The following is a 20,227-nucleotide window of genomic DNA, read 5'->3' on the forward strand; positions in this document are numbered from 1 at the left end:
CTGTGGAAGACGATATCTTCTCGAAGTCTACGCTGTTTTTAAATTTCTCAAAACCTCCATCTGCTCTGCCGACACGACGCATAACCCATTAGTGTACAGCTTCTCCTGAACCACCCCGGAGTTCACCATAACTTCTAGTATTTGCTGTCGATTCAGTTTCTCCAAAACTACAAACTCATTGTCGACGACGCTGTATTTCGGCACCTTTAGGGACCCCAATACTGGCATCCAGCTCAGGGCCTTAACCTGCGACTCCAAAAACTCGATGTACTTGCTCGCCTCCTCCACTGTCGCCACCATGCTTAGCTTCCTCTCCCACGGCATCAGCTTGTCCAAACGCCTCACTCGCTCGCTTAAATTCATCGGCCTTCGCTGGTTCATCTCGGTTCTCGGATTAAACAGTTGAAAGGGGCTCGGTGCACCGAGATGCTTACGATAGCCTTGCGGGAGAAGAGAATCAGGGAGGTAGCTACAGGGTGGGACACGCAGCGCTGGTAAGAACGCCGAGAAACCCAGCGAAGCGGAGGTGTTGGCATTCGAGATTGGTGACTTCTGCTCCATCTCCACTAGAGAGACCATCTGATCGCGTTCCACCTTCATGGGTTTGATTTGTCTGGCGCCTTCGTCTTCACTGCTCGATCTCTTTTTCTGGGGAAAGGATGTGAAGTTATCTTTCTTCCAATGATCGAAACCCTTGGCCGAGATGACAGGGAAACTGGTCGGCGAAACTTTGTTCGAGAGAATCCTCATCGGGGTAGGAAGTGGAGGGAATCCGCCGGTGAGCTTCTGGAGACTTCCGTAGGACGAACCTTCAAGGAGGAACTCCGGCGGGAGATCATTCTCCATTTTTTCGTCGTTCTGCACAGCTTTATCGCAGAGACGGAAGCAGCAGGAAGATACAACTCAGCAATATTTTCATTTCTACCTTCAAGCTAGTAAACCAACGGTGGAGATGCGTTCAGACAATTGTAAGAATGGTTCTGATGGACAACCAAAGGACGGACACGTGGACACCGATCTTCTTCTTTTCTGTCCATTTCAGTTCTTTTAAGATCCATCTTCACCGTCGATCAGAAAATAGACGTCGTTTCTAATAAGCTAATTTGATGTGTCGGTAATATATGTTTCTCCACTCACAAACAAACACGTGTTTATGAAGTGTCACCTAGTCACCCGTCATGGAAAAGATCTGGGCTAGACGGGCAGATCATGTCACTGTACTGTTACTGGGCTAAAGGTCGGATAGGTCCACTCAAAGAATTTTCTTTCCTACACATCAAGTCTGAGCCCGCTACTGCTCGAAATGAGACGTAATCCGAACCCGTTCAAAGCGTAACTCTCTGAGTCTTTCTGGCTACCCGCCAATTTTTGTCACCGATATCGTGATTCCGCCAGCGCCACCGGTGTCTCTCCCCTCTCGGCGCCACATCTTCGCGACCTCCTATTATCTCCACTGCTGGTATCCATCATCAGCTTTCACCGCGCCACTGCGATTCTTATTTCTTAGGTTTTTTTTTTTTTTTTTTCTGTCGATCGGCCACGCCATAACTTGTTTTCGGAGGTTTGAATTACTCTTTTTTCTTTAGTTAAATTTTCTTCATGAATGACGGCTGCTTTGATACAAAATTTATGATTATTATGGACTGTATATGAAATATGATAGTATGCCTCAACTGAGACCTCTACGATTTAGACTAACGAGCTCCATAGCTTCTCGTCACCGCAAACATTTTCATTGCGCGGTTGTTAAGTTCATTGGATTGTCTCTGGCTGTAATGGATGCGGACTCTTTTACCTGCTTCCGTATGTTGCTCGCTGAAATGCGAAAATAATCTTATCCTTAATGTTTTCTCCCCCTCTTTTAACGAAGTCAGGTTGCCCTTAGGTGCCACAATTTTAACGAGGTTTAGCGACAAAGTTTCCCTAGAGGTGAGGTTAACGCATTAGAATTAGACCTGTCTATATCAGATGGCCGTACATACAAGGGTATATGGACTGATTACTTGGATAATTCAAACTATGTCATGTAAGCATGTAGCAGAATAGCACGTTAGTTTAAAGGTGAAAATGCGAGCTTTCCTTGTAGCTTTTAAATAATTTTTTTCAGAGCTTTGGAGAGCAACTTAGTGAAACTCTCTGACTGCTTCGCTTGATTCTCTACTCTGTCTAAGGCTTAATATTTTGGTACTATCAGACTAAAAGATTTAAAGAAAAAGAAGAAAAACAAGAAAAATTGTATACTAATTGGTGGATCAGATGTAAACTTTGTTGTTGCAGTTGATTTTATAGAATAATGCCTTATATTAGCAGTCTTTAGTACCTTATTCTTGTTTGATTTTTGTTAATATCCCGAGAGAAACATGATAGTTGTATAAAGCCTAAGTTATTTAAAAAACCATTAACTCTTGAAGACATTTGCTAGATAATACTGACCAAGTAATCTGGCCATTTAATTGGACAGTTTGCTAGATCTAATTGACGTGGCTATGTGCTTCATTTGAAGAGATTAATAAATCAGAGTGAGTGAGAATCTTGTCCTATCTATGCATCCAAATAGATGTGATATTCTTGAAATTGTTACATTGATAGCATGCTCACCTGTAAGACACCAATCTGATAGTACACTGATGAACAACCATATAGGGCTTTGAGTCAAACACATCACTATATCATAAAGAAGTTGGTCATTGTCAACAAGTAAACATGTAAATTAGAAACTTAATACCAATAGGATGATTACACAGTCCAGGGATTTCCAACTAGTTAATTGGCTGCTCCACTGATACTTGCATCTTAGAATTATGTTGATTGAGTTAGTGAAGTTGAAGTCATCCTGTGGTCGTGTTGATCCATCTCTCTCAAGGTTAAGGGACTGGTACAGTTGGTTGCTAATCAGTTACTGCCTCCCTGCCAGCTGCTGCTCACTCGAATTGGAGCTCCTCAGTCACACGCATGCTAGGAGGTACAATGGTTCTGTACCTGGGCAAGAGTTCCTTTCTTTGTAATTCTTCAAAAATGGCTGAATCAGGAGTTGGGTTGGAAAATTTGGGTTTTGTGCATTTTCCTTTGGAGAAGAAAGTAAAGGGAATTTTGGCAATTGCGGTAAGGAATGTACTTTCATTGATTTCCACATGCACATTCTTGCTTTGAAATTCTTTTGGCTCTCTTTTTTTCTTTCTTTATAATTTATTAACTTTCACTCAGGTTGGTGGAAATCAAGATGTCAACCGTTTGACTCATCAACAGAAAGTTAAAAGATTGATTCCTTGTGCAAAGGCTGCTGGGGAGTGAGTTCTGTTTCCATTTTCCAAAAATAAAAAATACTTATCTCTTTCCTGGTAGTGTTTGCTTTCTTTTTCTCTTTCTCAGTCTCTTGTCTAATCTTCTGATTAAGTGTTTTGTTTCCCTTGCTTGCTGGCTGACAATGTTCTGTACCTTTTGGAATAATAATACCCGTAAAAACATGAAAAGAGAAGCTTTAAGTACATGTTGTGGTCTGTCCAATCTCTAGTTGTTAAGGGAATGCTCTTTAGTTAATTTTCCCCCTCTTGGCTTATAAAACTCATCATTAAAAACAAAAAAACATGTTGTGGTCTGCTATTTATCTCCATTCTGATCAAAATGAAATGTTGAAATAGTTTTCTAGAGGTACGTTTTTAAAATTATTACTTGATTAACTTCAAGAGACTCTTCTTGTAGCCATCCTTTAAGTCTGTTCTTCTGACCCAATGACTTCTGCTAGAAATATTTAGGGAGTTCTGTTTTCCCATTTTCACCTGCTTCATTTTGTTTGCTTACATAGCCTCTTAAGGATGTATTGGATTCAGGGTTTTCCTTGCATGTTATTGGGGGTACAGTTCTGAGGTATAGTGTTGACTTTGGAGTCTGATTCTCTTTTGAAGTAGTTATTGTGCAAAAAACTCAGAAGTTTTTTTTTTCTTCTTTTTTTTCCCGTGTTTAAGATTGAGCTTCAAATGATAAAAAAGATCAGCTAGCCATAAGGAAAAAGGGACTAAATTGGTGAACGTTTTGAGAGACCTGTTGAAAGTGCTGCAAGTGCCATAAAACAGTGGAGAGCTTCTATGCACTTGAGATGGTATTATGGAGACTAAATTAATTCTAGAAAAAGAGATCTTAAAGTTCAGGTTATTGCCATGTCAATGCCACCTTGCTATAATTTTTTTTTTTTAGATTGCCAAATCAGATAATATTTCAAGAGGACAAAAAAAGCCAAAAAAGCCATACCGAGCTTCTGTTTCATGTTATCTTCAAGTGGTGGAAGAAAGAATTTAGAAACTTCTGTTGGGTCATACATGCAACTTTGTAGTTTGCAGTGTGTCTATACTGTTTCTTGGCGTGATGTCAGATGTAATTGAAGTGTTAGATCTATCATTTATTTTTTCACTGTGGTAGAAGCAAATATAAACTGCATTTAATCATTCCATCATGCTGTATATAATGACGTTTTGTATTCTTTATATATCTGCTATGAAAAAGTTGTGTATTTTAAAGTGGAGAAAAATATTTACAAGCGTGGCTGTTTCTGCTCTCTGCCTTCATATTATTTATTTTAAAAGGAAAGAGAGGAAGGTGAACAAGAAAGCTGGCAAAGCCGAGCACCATCTCTGGATGAAAAGAGATTCAGCTGGTGCTGGGACTAAAGCACTCAACCTTGTTCAAATTGTAAGCTCTCAAGATGATATTATCTTCAAATTTTCACTCCTTGTTGGAATTCTGCTCATGAATGTTGAGCAGCCTCTTCTAAATGAATGTCATTCATTCTCTTCCTGACGAGTTTAATTCAATATTTTCTTTCTTTACTTACATTATTTTGTAAGGTTTCAAAGCTTCCGAATGAGAGAGAGCTCATCTATGGAGCATTGGACAAATGGGCTGCTTTTGAAACAGAATTCCCTTTGATAGCTGCAGCTAAAGCCCTGAGTATTTTAAGGAGGAGAAAGGAGTGGTTACGTCTAATTCAAGTAGGCTCTTTTACTTCTTATTGCTCAGTTTTCATCATTTAGTTATAATTATAAGTTTCTGTGTGCTGTTAGTTTTCTCCACATTGATAAGAGCCATCATTATCTTGTGTATTAAATTTACAATTTGGTTTTGGCTTATGCATATTTGTAACTAAACAGGGTCATTATCACTTTCATTTTAATGAAGAATAAAGAATGGTGTTTATTAGTTTTTTATCCTTTCTCGCTATTCTATTTAGATGGTAAGCAAAAATATTTAAGTAAAAGTACTCCATAGCTGTGGAAGAGGTACAAATTTTGGATCCCAAGTATTGGCTCCTGTAGATCTTTTAGGATGTCGCCACTTTTCTATTGCTCTTAAACATGCTTTCTGCAAGAAAATTTTTCCCGTCCTTTTTCTCTTTCTTCATCTTCTGTTGATGAGTTCCTTGTTGTCTACAACAGATCAGGCTGCCTTGACTTGGAATCTTGAATGCCTGATCGTGTAGAGCAGAGTAACCATTCTTCTATTTGGGGAATGTCTCTGATGATAGTTCTACCGGGGCCAATAATTGGGGTGATGTTATCTTGTGGGGACACATTTCGATTGGTCAGTAGATTTGCACTTGTTCTGAAACATGGATCAGTAGATATTGTTCTCTATTTTGCTGAAGTATTAAATTTGTTTCACTAGGTTACTAAGTGGTTGTTGAGCAAAGGCCAAGGAATGAGTATGGGTACATATGATACTTTGCTTTTGGCCTTTGATATGGATGGAAGAGTAGATGAAGCCGAATCCGTTTGGAATATGATTTTGCAGAGACACACCCGATCTGTATCCCGGCGCTTGTTTTCTCGAATGATCTCCTTGTATGATCACCATCACTTGCCAGATAAGATTCTAGAGGTACCTTAGAAGACTTCTATCAAATCTCTCAGCTATTCTACTAAATTGATAGTTGTGCAGTTCCCAATTTCACTTCAGTTGGAGTGCAGCATGTTGATTTCTGTGCTGATTTTGGAGCCCATTATCCTTTTCTTGGTATCCAGTTATTAAAAAGGAAACAAAACTGCATAATACAACAAAGGTGTCCTAGTTGGAACTGACATTCTCTACAAATAATTAACAGGTATTTGCAGACATGGAGGAATTGGGTGTTAAACCTGATGAAGACACTGTTAGAAGGATCAGATCTGCATTTCGGAAGCTAGATCAAGAAGAGAAGGAGAAATTGTTGATGAAGAAATATGCAAAGAAATGGAAATATCTTCACTTCAAAGGAGAACGTGTTAGAGTAAGAACAGGTTGGGAGGAGTAAGAAAAAAACTGGGAGCAAAATAGCGTTCTGTATCATTTTACCAGTGCCAGAGCGTGGTCGCAGCTACTTATGCAAGTCTGGTTTTTCTTTCAAAGATGGTCAGATCGTTTTGTCCTTCGAAATTTGTCGTGGTCTTTCTTTTTCAGAAGCCGGAAGGAGGGAAGTAACTGCAGAGGGAAAGCTGGTGAGCAACTTTCCGCAGGGACATGGAATTTAATTTTATTGTAAAAATTATGATCGAAGATGATGTCGTGTCACTACAAGTTTTATTTCAAGCTCCAACTGGAAACGCCTGCCCAACGGGGGTCTCACTGGTCGACGGTCTTTGCTCTCCCCTCACTCGATCGCGACTCCATTCTAAACTTGTTAACCTCGGTGGTATCCTGCAGCCTGAGAAAGAATATTACGAAAGCTTTGAAGTTCACCGTGTGTGAAAGAAAACACTGTACCTAACTTATCAGCGTAGTAAAGATAGACATTGGAGCTAGAAGAAGTAAAATTGGTAGAGGGGTTTGTAAGGGGGACGTGGAGTAGTAACATCGATAGGATTCGGTTTTTCTTTTGGCCGACAATGGCAAAGTGGTTTTTTCATTTTATTTTCTAACCTAAGGGGACAGATAATTGCAGGAGCAACCCATACTTACCTTCTTCTAGTGCTCGCTAGGTGGTTTGATGGGTCTGCCTTTGATGACATGACACTTGAGGTTGCACAGGGTGAAGGGCAAGGATTTCCACTGACTTACAAAAAACAATTGGCAAGGAGTGTTAAGGAACACCTAGTACTAGATGCACATCACTGTGTGTCTTGGTAGGAGAAGATGGAGTGGGCTTGAATAGACTGGCACAACCATTGAAGGGCAAACGAAGTAGAGCCAACGGACAATTTCAGAAGGACAATTGACCAGAGAGTGAAACTGTGAGGTTGTGATCCTTAACAGGGTTTGGTATAGCAGAGAGATAGAGAGTGAGAAGTGGATATTAGAGATTGGACGAAGAGGTTCAGAGTGACAAAGATGACAAGAGAGAAGTATCGATAAAGTGGAACAGAGTGGGGGAGGGTGACAAGGGGCGGCGCCATGATGGTGAAAGAGAGGAAGTCGGAGTAAAGGCAGAGGGAGACACGGGTTCCAAGAGGGTGAGTGGAGTTGGTAAAGGTGTGTGGATGCCGGTTTCTTCTCTTGTTCATTTTTTTCTTAATTTAGACTTCCATAGAGAGGGAGAGGGAAGAAGTAGTTATTACCATATCAATAACTCTCTCTTGGTTTTCCCTCAATTCCCTCAATTGAAGTAAGAAGGTCCAGCGTGATGGGGAAGACGAAAAATTGAGAAATTTCAGTCATTTATCATCTTCCTGGTGAGATGTCTCTAGGCAGAAGAGTGTTTGAAGGCAATCGAAACATAGTTAACATATAAACCAAAATGAAACTACAACAGATTAGAAACACAAACAGAACATACGAAGACTAACTTGTGAGCTAACCTGCAAGAGAGCCTCTAACATCAGCAGAAAACAAACAAAGCATACGATAATGGTATCTAATAGTTGAGAGAAGAAAAGGAGAATAACATGAGAGAATGTTTGTGAAAGAAGATGAACAAAAAGTTCGAGCAACGGAGACGATGATGGAGCAGTGAGCTGAAGGAACGGATAGATGGCAGTTTTGGCACGAGAACGGGAGCACTTTCAGCCGCCTTTTATATGCGACCGTGGAAGCGAGGCGAGTGAACCCTTTCTTTGTTTTTTATTTATTTGATCGAGGCCCCTTCCGACCTTCGCCCACTTCGCGGGAACGACATTTTCGACTTTGGATTCGAGTCGGCGCGCTTCGAGAGATTCTGCCGCTATTTTTTTTATCTTCTTGTCAGCCTCCCACTTCGGTGTCCGTCGATCTCGATAGGCCCCACCTGACTTAGCTTATTTATTCACGAATTTGGATTTTTATTTTATTTTATTTTTTATCCTCTTCCCATTTTCCTATCGAATCAGGCTTCCTGGTGGGGCACAAAGGCTGTGGGGTCCAGTAGATCGACGGAGGTTTGGGTCTTAACGAGTGGTGGGCTTGTGGGCCTCCACCGCCCAGAACTGAGCTTGACCTCCGACCGTAATAAGGAACTCCGTTTGAGACTTAAAGAGTATATGAGTCGAAGGGAGGGGCAGAGGGGAGGAAAACGGAAAATTGAAAACAAGACGAGGTTTCGTTCCCGCAGAGAAAAGAGAAGAGAAACAGATAACAGAAGGAGAGCTTCCCAAAACCCTTTCCATGGCGTATCTCGATCCGTACTCGAGCTTTTCTCCCGCTGCATCACGTCCGGAGCGGAGCTTCTGAGTTTCGTCTCGCTTCTGGTGCGGCAGTTCTTAGATCAGTTCGGGTAAGTTTCGAGATAATTTTCTCTTTCTTTAGTAGGTTTTGTCAGTGGTTCGAATTTCCGACCTTGTGGTTTGATTTTGAAGCTTCTTACTATCTGCTTGTTTTTTTGGTACCCTACATTGGGTTTGGCTTGGTAGAGTGCTGATTCGGTTTGTGACTCTTGCTTCTTTTCTGTTTCTGCGAATTAGGGTTTCCAATTTTGCCGCGCCTCGGTCGATCTTGTTGGGGTAATTACAGTATGAGCATCGATAGCCCCGAGGAAGGCGAGAATTAGGATCGCTGTCTCGGGTCTTCCATGGGTGATGGAGGAGTCGCATGTGTGCCTTCGCAACATCTTATGGAAAGATTCCCGATTTCTGAGACGTTTTGCGGAGGCAATGGCGGTTTCACTTCCAAGACCTTGCAATTTGTGGACCTGCCAAGAATGCCAGAGAAGAAAATGGGACTAGAGGGAGAAGAGTATTGCTCCGGGAAAACGCACGAAAGTGAATTGGAGAAGGGGGAAATTATTGCAGACAAGCCGTTGAAGATTGAAGTCGAAAAAGGTGAGATTGTTTCTGAAAAAGTGCAAACCGGTGAAATTGAAAACGGTGAAATTGTGTTGGATAAGCCGCGTAAATGTGAAATAGAGAATGGCGAGATTGTTCCAGAAAGCTGGCAAAAGAGCGAGCTCGAAAAAGGGGAGTTCATACCAGATAAATGGCAAAGAGGGCAAGAGAAAGGGGAAATTCTGGGTGGACGAAGTAGAAAGTTGGAGCTGGAGAAAGGAGAGTTCGTTCCGGGTAAATCGATGAGAAGTGAAGTAGGGAGAGTGCTGAAAGGGGAAGTAGTGAAGGAGGATTTTGGTTCTGGGAAAGGACGAAAGTGGGAGGTAGAAAAGGGAGAGATCCTTCCAGAGAAGGGCAGAAAAGATAGAGAGAGGAGCAGCAGAGGTGACTTCTCACTCGGTCAGAAAAACCCACTGTCTTCTTCCAGATGTGACCCAACACGTGAAGCAGAATTTAGCAGAAGTAGCAATGAGCGGAGAAAGAGATCTTCTTCCAGGTGGGACCCAGTCCACGACAGAGAGACAAAGAGTAGCTTACGAGCTGATGAGGAACTTGGAGCATACAAGACTGATCATACTCGCAAGTACCACGGTGATTATAGTGATCATTCTGGATCAAAGATCCGGAGAATTTCTGATGATAATAATCGAATGAGTTATTCAGACAGGTTACATTCGCGAGGTTTGGCAGATAGATCCTATAGGAATTCTTCGATATCATCATCTTTATCAAGAGTTTCCTCTTCGTTCAGGTACTCTTCTTCTAGGCATCATGACATGTCTTATTCTTCAAAAGGAGCTCATGATAGACATGGCCGAAGCCCCAGCAACTCAGAGCGCTCACCATATGATCGTGTATGCCACCATGATCACAAGGATCGCAGCCCTGACCGTTCTTCATATGAGAGGGCTCAGCATAATGAACACAGAGATCGGAGTCCTGGTTATGTTCAGCAGTCCCCACATGACAAGGGAAGGCGTCATGATCATCGGGACCGAACTTCTGGTTGTAAGGAACGTTCACCACATGACAGGGGAAAGCGGCATGATCATCGTGGTAGAAGTCCAGGATGTCCTGAGCGCTCTCCTCATGGTCGGTCTCGCCATCGTGATCGGACCCCACAACAGTCCCCACACCATCGAGGACGCATAACAAGTCGGAAGAGTGGTGTAAGTGAAAGGCGACATACTCGACGCGAAGAGAAGTCTGGCCAGCGGGACTTGGTTGGGAAGGATCCCCATTGGAATTCTGCATCTAGACATGTAAATGGTAGTAGTAACTGTCGTGACAGCAAAGTAGAGAACCAACCTTACAAGGACAATGAGCTAGAGAATCCTACTGTCGTTTGCAATGAACTTCTCCAAACTGAGGCTCCTAAGGACTTGGCATCTATGGAAGAGGACATGGATATATGTGACACACCCCCTCATGTACCAAATTTGGCTGATTCAAACTTGGGGAAATGGTTTTACCTTGATCACTATGGCATACACCAGGGCCCATCTAAACTTTATGATCTAAGGAAGCTTGTTGAACAAGGGTTTCTTCAATCAGATCATTTGATAAAGCATTCTGAGAGTGACCGGTGGGTAACAGTTGAAAATGCTGCTTCTCCTTTGGTATCTGTAAACTTTCCATCCATTGTTTCTGATACTGTTACCCAACTAGTGAATCCACCTGAGGCTCCTGGTAATTTATTGGTAGATTCAGGAGATGTCATGTCATCTCCTAGTGAATGTAAGCATGGGGATGACTCAGTGGAGCCAGTTTATACAGATCATTTTCAAATTGATGAGAGGGTTGAAATTCTAATGATGAACCACCCCCTTGTTCCTGGAAATGAGCTCGAAGTAGTTGGAGGTACTTTCTTTGCCTCCCTCAGTTCTTCTCCTTGTTGCTTCTGTTATCTACTGCCATTGTGGTCCCTCATTCTGTTCATATATTACTCAGCATTGTCATAGTTTTTTTTTATTTAAGCTGCTTTTTTCTCCTCCTGCAGATGCTTTAGGTGCAACATTTGAGCACGTCGAATGGGAGAAGTTTGACAGCTGTGAAGGTAAAATGAATAGAATGAGGATTTGTTTTCCTGGAATTTGATTTTCCTTTTTTAATAAGCTTTTCAAATGGATTAGTTGCTGAAAATATGAATTATAAAGAATTCGGTGTAGTCTTGACCTCTTTAGCCTTTCGCCTGGGTTGGATTTGCTAGCTGTACCAGTTAGTGTTCTGGTATTTTGGTTATTTTTTAAAATCTTCTTTTATTTTTGGTTATAAAGAGTTGTTTTGGCATTGCAGAATTTACTCGGTTCCAACGCTCAGGCCACCCTGAGATGTTTGGGCACTCAAGAGAGAAAGAGTTGAGCAGAGTCTTTGAGGTAATGCCAAAAGAAACAGCTGAAGCAAGATACAATATACCATTTGAAAAGGAGTATCCTTTCATCAATGTTGATACAAGTGACTGGTGTGCTAGCGTGTGGTCATTTAAGGGTGGTGATTGGAAAAGAAATGATGAAGCAGCTCAAGATCGAACTCTTAGAAAAAAAATGGTTCTTAATGAAGGCTACCCTCTTTGTCAGGTGTCAAAATCAGGCTATGAGGACCCTCGTTGGACCCGACAAGATGATCTGTATTCTACTTCACGGAGTAAAAAACTAGATATTCCTGTTTGGGCATTTTCCTGTCCAGATGAAAAAATTGAAGCTAATGGATCTGTCAGGACAACTCAGCTCAAGCCACTGGTCTCCAGGGGAGTAAAGGGCACACTGCTTCCTGTTGTTAGAATAAATGCGTGTGTAGTTAAGGATCATGGTCCAGTTGTTTCTGATTCACGCATAAAAAGCAGAGGTAGTGAGCACCATAGTTCTTCAAGGTCTGTTCGGTCCTTTTCCACAGGCAGTGATGGTAAAAGTTCTTCCACAGATGATGGTCTTTCTCGGTCCAAGAAAGTTGAAGAACATGATGGAACACAAGCCTTGCTCAAGTGCGGCAGTGTTGTTAAAATCCCAAAAGATCGAGTTTGCAAGTTGGATGAATTAGAGCTAAATTTGGGTGATTGGTACTACCTGGATGGTGCTGGGCATGAGCATGGCCCATCCTCATTCTTGGAATTTCAAGCTTTGGCTGAGAAAGGTGTCATCCTTGAGCAGAGTAGCGTTTTTAGAAAAACTGATAACCTTTGGGTTCCAGTTACCTCTACGACAACTTCAAAAGCTGTCACTGCCCAAGAAGGAAAAGGGGAAATCACAGCTGTTTCTTCCTCAAGTTCATTTCACAGTTTGCATCCACAGTTCATTGGTTATACACGTGGCAAAGTCCATGAGTTAGTTATGAAGTCTTATAAGAGTAGAGAGTTTGCAGCAGCTATAAATGAGGTTCTAGATCCATGGATTAGCACAAAACAGCCGAAGAAAGGTTCTGCACTTTACATTCAAGACTCCTCAGGACAGAAGAACTGGAAATCAGGTATTATAATCTCTTCCCTTCGGATTATTACTTATTTAAGTTTACTTATTTTCATTATGTTTTCCTGCCTAAATGTTGTTCATGTTCAGAAGATGAGGTGGTTGAGGATCTTCAAACTGGCCTGAAATGTGACCTTTTGTTCGAGGATTTATGTGGTGAAGCAGCTTTTGACCAGAAGAATGATCAGGGTGCAGATGCACAGGCTGAGTCAGAGAGCTGGGGTCTACTGAATAGGCTTGTATTAGCAAGGGTCTTTCATCTCTTGAGAACTGATTTCAAGTCCCTTGCCTTCTCTGCTGCTACTTGTAAGTGCTGGAACAGAGCAGTCAAATTCTACAGGGGCATTTCAAGACATGTTGATTTTTCACCTTTGGGCTCAGAATGCACTGATGCTATGTTTCGAAACATTATGGTATGTCTCATTTTTAATGGTAGAATTTTTTTGTTTGTTGTAATTTCTTGACCTCATATTAATAAAACCTCACAGTGATTGAAAAAACATGATTTTTAGGATATCCGGGGTTAAAATGGGATATAAAGCTAAAATTGAACTAACATAAGTGTTGTAGAAATTCTAGAGATTTGAAGGATTTAGAATCTTGTTTCCATTTATTATTATTTTGATGCTAAAATGCTGTTTTTTTTTTTTTTCCAAAAAAAGTTGATATTTCTAAGAGGTGGTAGCTTCCTTTTGTTATGCAGCCCTCTAAATGTTCCTGTCAATGCTTCCTTGGCATATATTTATATATAGTATTGGACCAGTTCCTGAGTTCTACTCTGTTTGTGCTTTCAGAAGGATTACAACACAACAAGATTAACATCTATTGTCTTGACGGGGTGCAATGATATCAGTGCTGGTGCCCTTGAGGAGGTCCTTCACTCATATCCTTCAATATCTACTGTGGATGTAATTGGTTGCAGCCAGTTTAGAGAGCTCTACTCTTCATTTAAAAATGTGGAGTGGATCAGGAGACATGGTTTACAAAATGTGAAGCCTGTTGAAGAATCACATTCTAAAATAAGGAGTCTTAAACAGCTAACTGAGAGAAATTATTCAACTTCTAAGGCTTACAATGGTGGGGCGAGTTTTGATCAAGATTTCAGTTATAGCAAGGCTTCAGAAAGCTACACTTTCCGGCAGTCCTCTTACAAACGGAGAAAGCTGCTTGCTGCAAGAAAGGCCCCGGCACTTTTGTCCAGGGAAGCCCAAATAAGGCAATTGCTTCGCAGGAAGGAAGAAAGAGGATATAAAAGAACAGAAGAATTTCTGGCTGTTACTCTGAAGGGTATCATGAAGGAAAACACTTTTGAACTTTTCGTCCCTAAGGTATTATCACTTGCGGTGCTTCCTTTCTCTACCTTGAGATGTTCTCCCCTACTCTATCTTCTTTATCTGGTATGTTCTTTCAGCTTATCATTTATTTTTGCGTTTTGTGTTCACTTTTATGTTTCATCTTATCAGGTAGCTGAAATTGAGAGTAGGATGAGGAACGGTTACTACTTAGCACATGGCCTACGATCTGTCAGAGATGATATCAGTCGAATATGCCGGGAAGCTATAAAGTATGTTTTTCTAACACCATTTCATACTCTGTTTTGTCACTTGTGTAAAAAATCACCGAGACTCCAGAGCATGAAGGGTTCAAATTATTGGTCACTAAAGAAACAAATGAAAGGGATTCTTGAGGCCCTTGTTGTGGACTTCTTATGTGCCCATTATATAAGGATATTTAATAATTTTCAGAAATGATTGAGGATTCTCTGACTGTTTCTTAATTACTATCTTAATGCTATAATCCTTGTAATATTGCATTAAGGTACTCTTTTTTGGGTGACTGCAGAGCAAGAACCAAAGGTGATACTGGAGTGGAAATAAATCGCATCATCATGTTATTCCTCAAGCTGGCTGCAAATCTGGAAGATAGTTCTAAAGCATCAAATCATGAAAGAGGTGAAATAATGAAAAGTCTAAAGGATGCCCCACTTACATCGATGTCTTCTACTGCTGCCAAGTATAAAAAGAAACACAATAAAGTAATGAGTGAGCGGAAAGGCACAAGGAGTAGTGCCGCATCATATGCCAATGGGGGCGTGGATCGTGGAGAATATGCAACAGACAGGGAGATTAGAAGGCGTTTAAACAAATTGAACAAAAAGGCTTTGGACTCTGAGAGTGAAACTTCTGATGACCTTGGGCCTTCTGAAGAAGATAGTAGGGGCGATGGTGAAAGCACTAATTCAGATACTGAGAGTGACCGTGACCCGCATGCAGGGAGCACAACAGGAGATTTGAGAGGAATTGGCCTGTCCTTTATAGAAGATGAAGCTTTAGATTCTGTAGCTGATGAACGTGAATGGGGTGCTCGCATGACAAAGGCCAGTCTGGTCCCTCCTGTTACACGCAAGTATGAGGTTATTGATCATTATGTCATTGTAGCGGACAAGGAAGAGGTCCAGCGGAAAATGAGGGTGTCACTTCCTGATGATTATGCTGAAAAGCTGAAGGCACAGAAAAATAGCAGTGAGGAGGCAGACATGGATTTTCCTGAAGTAAAAGATTATAAACCTCGAAAAACATTAGGAGATGAAGTACTGGAACAGGAAGTTTATGGCATAGATCCTTACACTCATAATCTTCTTCTTGATTCCATGCCAGAAGAATCACTGGACTGGTCACTTTCAGAGAAACATCTCTTCATAGAAGAGACACTGTTGCGAAAATTAAATAAGCAAGTTAGACATTTTACTGGTGGTGGAAACACACCAATGACTTATCCTCTACAACCTGTTATTAAGGAAATCCAGAGTGAAGCTGAGGCTTGCAGTGATACACGCATTATAAAAATGTGTGATTGCATCTTAAAAGCTATGCAGACTCGCCTTGATGACAACTATGTGGCCTACAGAAAGGTAGATATGGTCCTTAATTGTTACGTTTTGTATCCGTTTTCACCGTTTTGACTATCTTGTATTTTCCCCTTACTCATCTAATGCATATCTTCAGGGGCTTGGAGTGGTTTGCAACAAAGAGGAAGGATTCACTGAAGATGATTTTGTGGTAGAATTCTTGGGAGAGGTATCAACATGATAACTTTTTGAACCAGAAAAACTGTATATACAACATTTTCAATTTACAATTACAAGCTGACCCTATTTTTTTTATCTCCTTTACTGTATTTAGGTATATCCAGCTTGGAAATGGTTCGAGAAGCAGGATGGAATCAGATCTTTGCAGAAAAATAGTAAAGATCCTGCGCCAGAGTTCTACAACATTTATTTGGAGAGGCCAAAGGTATATTCACTTTCTTTATTCTAAAATGAGGTACATAAGTTTACTGTATGCTAAGGTTTTATGTTTATTTGAGTTATTCACTACAAAATTTTCCAATTTTAGGGAGATCGTGATGGATATGATTTAGTTGTGGTTGATGCGATGCACAAAGCTAACTATGCTAGTAGAATTTGTCACTCATGTCGGCCTAACTGTGAAGCAAAGTAAGAAAAATTTGTCACTTCTTGTTCAAATTATTTTATTCATCTATTGTGGTTGTTTATGTTGCTGTGGTTTTGCTCCATTTATCTGTGCAGAGTTACTGCTGTTGATGGCCAGTATCAAATTGGTATTTACACTCTACGGCCTATTGGCTATAGTGAGGAGATCACGTTTGACTATAATTCGGTAACAGAGGTGTGTTTTATTGTCAAGCTATCAAGTTTTTACAAGAGTCTGTAACGTATTAGCATCAGTTCCCCATATTGATGTTCTTTGGTTCATTGCAGAGTAAGGAGGAGTATGAAGCTTCTGTTTGTTTATGTGGAAGTCAAGTATGCAGAGGTAGCTACTTAAACCTTACAGGTGAAGGAGCATTCCAAAAGGTGTGTAATAATTGAAACTGCAGGGAAGATTTTGCTTGTAGAATGGATTGGAAATTGAAAATTTAGATCATCACAACTAAAAGCTGCTTGGTACCTTGTTGAATGATGTGTTATACTTTATAGGTATTGAAGGACTGCCATGGAATTTTAGATCGACATCGACTACTGCTAGAAGCTTGTGAACTAAATTCTGTTTCTGAAGAAGACTTAGCCGACTTGGGAAGGGCTGGGTTGAGCACTTGTCTGCTCTCTGGGTTGCCTGATTGGCTTATTGCATATTCTGCACGTCTGGTATGCATGCTTAAATTCTTAAATATGTAGACATAGTGACACCGACAAGAATGCACAATAACATGTATACATACCTTTCTGTTTTATTTATTTTGTTAGTTTAAGACTAACTTTTTGGTACTTGATTTTTTGTGGACGAAGGCGAGGTTTATAAATTTTGAAAGAACAAAGCTTCCCGATGAAATTCTGAATTATAATTTGGAAGAGAAAAGGAAATTCTTCTCAGACATTTCTCTTGAGGTTGAGAAGAGTGACGCAGAGATTCAGGTGAATGTCCTCAAACCCACACCCCCCCCCCCCCCCCCCCCCCCCCCACATCTGTATGCCCATCTAGTAAATCTATTTATATAGTGACCTCTCCAAAGTAATGTGTAAGGTAATGCTTTTGATATTTGATAATATTTTCAAGAACCAACTGCAGTCCATGATGCATAACTAGTAATCTCTCAATTATATTTCTTGTTGATGTTACAATATATTATTGATTATGATAAATGTTGTGTCAACTATATAGACATGAACATGTAAATAGGCTTTACTGCCCAAAAGAATGTGATTTGATCTAGTCTATGTTTTGTTTTGAGGATAGCTCCTTGTATCCCAAAGTTCTAGGTTTAAAAGACTTTTATATTTGATAGTAGTTTTCTTCTACAATATAACCTAAACAACTATGTGCCTTTGCCTTTAAAGAATGATATGGGGATCCACGTCTTGATAATTCTTTCTATTTTCACAGGTTTGCTTATTGACTGATCCAATGAAAATGGAAAAACTTACCAAAATGTAATTTTAGAGGCTTCTGTGACTACAAAATAGCATCCCAAAGGCCAATTTTGTTAGTTTGGGATGAGAAATTGATGCTTAAGAGTTTTGCACATATTTTATGCATATCAGAAGGTTTGGCATCTAAGAGGAAGTTAGCACAAAAAACATAAAGACATATAATTGCACTTATTTTATGCATATCAGAAGGTCAGGCATCTAAGGGGAAGTTAGCACAAAAAAACATAAATATATATATTATGCGGCCACAAACAAAGAAACATAATAGACATGCACACACATGTATGTGTATGAATGAATGCATGTATGTGTTATATGTTTTAAATGTTAATATGTGCAGATTTAGTGCTTAGCTAGTTGAAAGGGGTTCATTACCCCTATTATCAGTTGTTTGAAGGTTGTCCAGTGTTGTGCTTCTGCATCTTTTGATGTTTTAGTTGTCATGTTATGGTGCAGGCTGAGGGGGTTTGCAACCAAAGGCTTCAAAATTTGGCTCTTACTCTTGACAAGGTGTTTTTTTCCCTGATGTGCTATCTTACACATTTTTTGTGAACTGTTATTGCAGGACAACTGCTTTATTCTCTTAGTCTGTAAAGTCTGAATGGATTCTTTTGCTACAGGTTAGATATGTAATGAGATGTGTTTTTGGGGATCCAAAGTTAGCTCCACCACCGCTGGAGAGGCTATCTGCTGAAGCTTTGGTCTCTGTCCTTTGGAAAGGGGAAGGTTCCCTGATTGAGGAGCTACTACAGTGTATGGCTCCTCATATGGAGGATGATATGGTACATGAACTCAGATCCAAGATTCATGCTCGCGACCCTGCTGATTCAAGTGATCTCCAAAGGGAGCTCCGAAAATCCTTGTTATGGTGATTACTTTATACTTGCTCAGTTTCACTGTCCTTCACTTCTCTTGGAATTGCAGGTTCTTTACTCTTGTTTGTTGACGATTGAACACAGGTTGAGAGATGAGATTCGTAATCTTCCTTGTTCATACAAGTGTCGGAATGATGCTGCTGCTGATTTAATCCACCTATATGCATACACAAAATGCTTCTTCAAAGTTCGAGTGAGTCAATTTTCATATGAATATATTCTAGAAGTGGTTGGTGCTCCAAATTTGGCTTTCTTCTGACATAGGAATGTTCTGTCCTTGGTAGGATTACGAAATTGTGACCTCTGAACCTGTTTATATCAGCCCACTTGATTTGGGCCCAAAGTACACTGATAAAATGGGAACAGGCTTTCAGGAATATTGCAAGACATATAGTGAAAGCTATTGTTTGGGGAAATTGATTTACTGGTTTGATCAGACACATCCAGATCCAGATCGCGTCTTGGCAAGGTCCAGAAGAGGCTGCTTGACATTACCTGATATTGCATCCTTCTATTCTAAATTCCATAAACCTCCTGGTGAACGTGTTTATGGTCCTGGAACTGTTAGGTTCATGTTGGCCAGAATGGTATAATTGATAGTATGCTAGTATCTTCTGTTTGGTTCAATGTTAATTTTGACCCTCCTCTGTGTTTATTTTTAAAATTTCTGTTTGATGCAACAGGAAAAACAATTGCAGAGACCATGGCCAAAGGATCGAATATGGCAATTTAAGAGCTTTCCACGGGTTCTGGGAAGCCCAATGATGGATGCAGTATTGCGGAAGTCCCCATTGGATAAGGAGATGATACATTGGCTAAAGAGCAGAGCACCCGTTTACCAGGCCATGTGGGATCAATGATGAAGCGAACCAGTGTATCTTATCTTGAAAAGTATTTCTATTTACTGTTGCAACAGCCCCTCCCAATACTGTGAATCTGACAATCAGTACACAATCATCTCCATGTTCTGGGTTCTTCATCCCACTGTACAGTTTTTTGTAAGTATATTCATTATTCGTAGACTTCATCGTTTCATGACCCATCCGAGTAACAGCTCTATTTTTAACAGCTTCTAATGTCATTTTTGTATGTATTTATTTGGGTCCTCTCTCTTGCAGTATTCTGTATCATGAGAACCAATCTCCCTTAAAAGAATGCTGGAGTTGAGAGGGGAGAGGAGTCCTATTGTGATCTGCATTAACTGAAAGTTAGTAAGAATGTGGTGCTCTGATACTTGTTGATGTGAACAGCAGCTAACCCCACTGGCCCTTTTGGCTGATTCAGCTGCCAAGTTGGTCCGGTTTGTAACATTGAACAGCAACTGAAATGTAAAAATGAATAGGCGAAATTTTTGGTTCTGATCAGTGCAACTCCATACGCCTCTTAAAAGAAATTGCATGGAAGATATAACTAACTTGAAGCTAATTCATCTTTGATCTTCTTGTTTCTGGTAGGTCTTGTAGATCACAAGGTGGCTTGTAGGCCCTCCCCAAAGTTGTGACCGTACCCAATCTCCATTATGGCGCCCTTGAAGATGGTTTTTTGAGCAGGAGGTAGCTAATAGTGATAGTTTGATGGAGGCCAAAAGTTGCATCAATTGGATGATCCTGATCATGGGATCAACAGCTGTCACCTCAAATGTGAGTTGTCTTAAATATAGTATGGCTTTTGTTTTTCAGAGGTTGGAATGTCTAGTTTGTGCAAATCTGGTCATTGTTCTATATGGGCGAGGTTTCATGTATT

At 40.5% G+C, this 20,227-nt stretch overlaps 2 protein-coding genes across 2 annotated transcripts; both read left to right on the top strand.

The window, feature by feature from the left end:
- Positions 1 to 1,335: 1,335 nt before the first annotated feature.
- LOC137942601 (pentatricopeptide repeat-containing protein At4g18975, chloroplastic) lies at positions 1,336 to 6,850 on the top strand. Its single transcript, XM_068788307.1, has 7 exons — positions 1,336 to 1,459; positions 2,915 to 3,102; positions 3,205 to 3,287; positions 4,578 to 4,683; positions 4,839 to 4,982; positions 5,656 to 5,868; positions 6,092 to 6,850. Exons 2-7 carry the CDS (start codon positions 2,953 to 2,955, stop codon positions 6,278 to 6,280), a joined length of 885 nt encoding a protein of 294 aa, XP_068644408.1. The 5' UTR covers positions 1,336 to 1,459; positions 2,915 to 2,952; the 3' UTR covers positions 6,281 to 6,850.
- Positions 6,851 to 8,463: 1,613 nt separating this feature from the next.
- On the top strand, positions 8,464 to 19,843 carry LOC137938306 (histone-lysine N-methyltransferase ATXR3-like). Its single transcript, XM_068783286.1, has 21 exons — positions 8,464 to 8,650; positions 8,838 to 11,057; positions 11,197 to 11,253; positions 11,493 to 12,659; positions 12,749 to 13,071; positions 13,453 to 13,986; positions 14,122 to 14,222; positions 14,501 to 15,569; positions 15,664 to 15,735; positions 15,841 to 15,951; positions 16,054 to 16,154; positions 16,248 to 16,347; positions 16,440 to 16,535; positions 16,659 to 16,826; positions 16,968 to 17,093; positions 18,066 to 18,119; positions 18,230 to 18,477; positions 18,569 to 18,677; positions 18,769 to 19,071; positions 19,168 to 19,482; positions 19,603 to 19,843. The coding sequence occupies exons 2-20, from the start codon at positions 8,945 to 8,947 to the stop codon at positions 19,342 to 19,344; spliced, it is 7,029 nt and encodes a 2,342-aa protein (XP_068639387.1). The 5' UTR covers positions 8,464 to 8,650; positions 8,838 to 8,944; the 3' UTR covers positions 19,345 to 19,482; positions 19,603 to 19,843.
- Positions 19,844 to 20,227: the final 384 nt, after the last annotated feature.

The sequence above is a fragment of the Aristolochia californica genome, unplaced genomic scaffold, assembly GCF_029961685.1.
Source record: "Aristolochia californica isolate CCGP_79_NKW_82.1479 unplaced genomic scaffold, dmAriCali1.0.hap1 SCAF_10, whole genome shotgun sequence".
In the NCBI taxonomy this organism is placed as follows: Eukaryota; Viridiplantae; Streptophyta; class Magnoliopsida; order Piperales; family Aristolochiaceae; genus Aristolochia; species Aristolochia californica.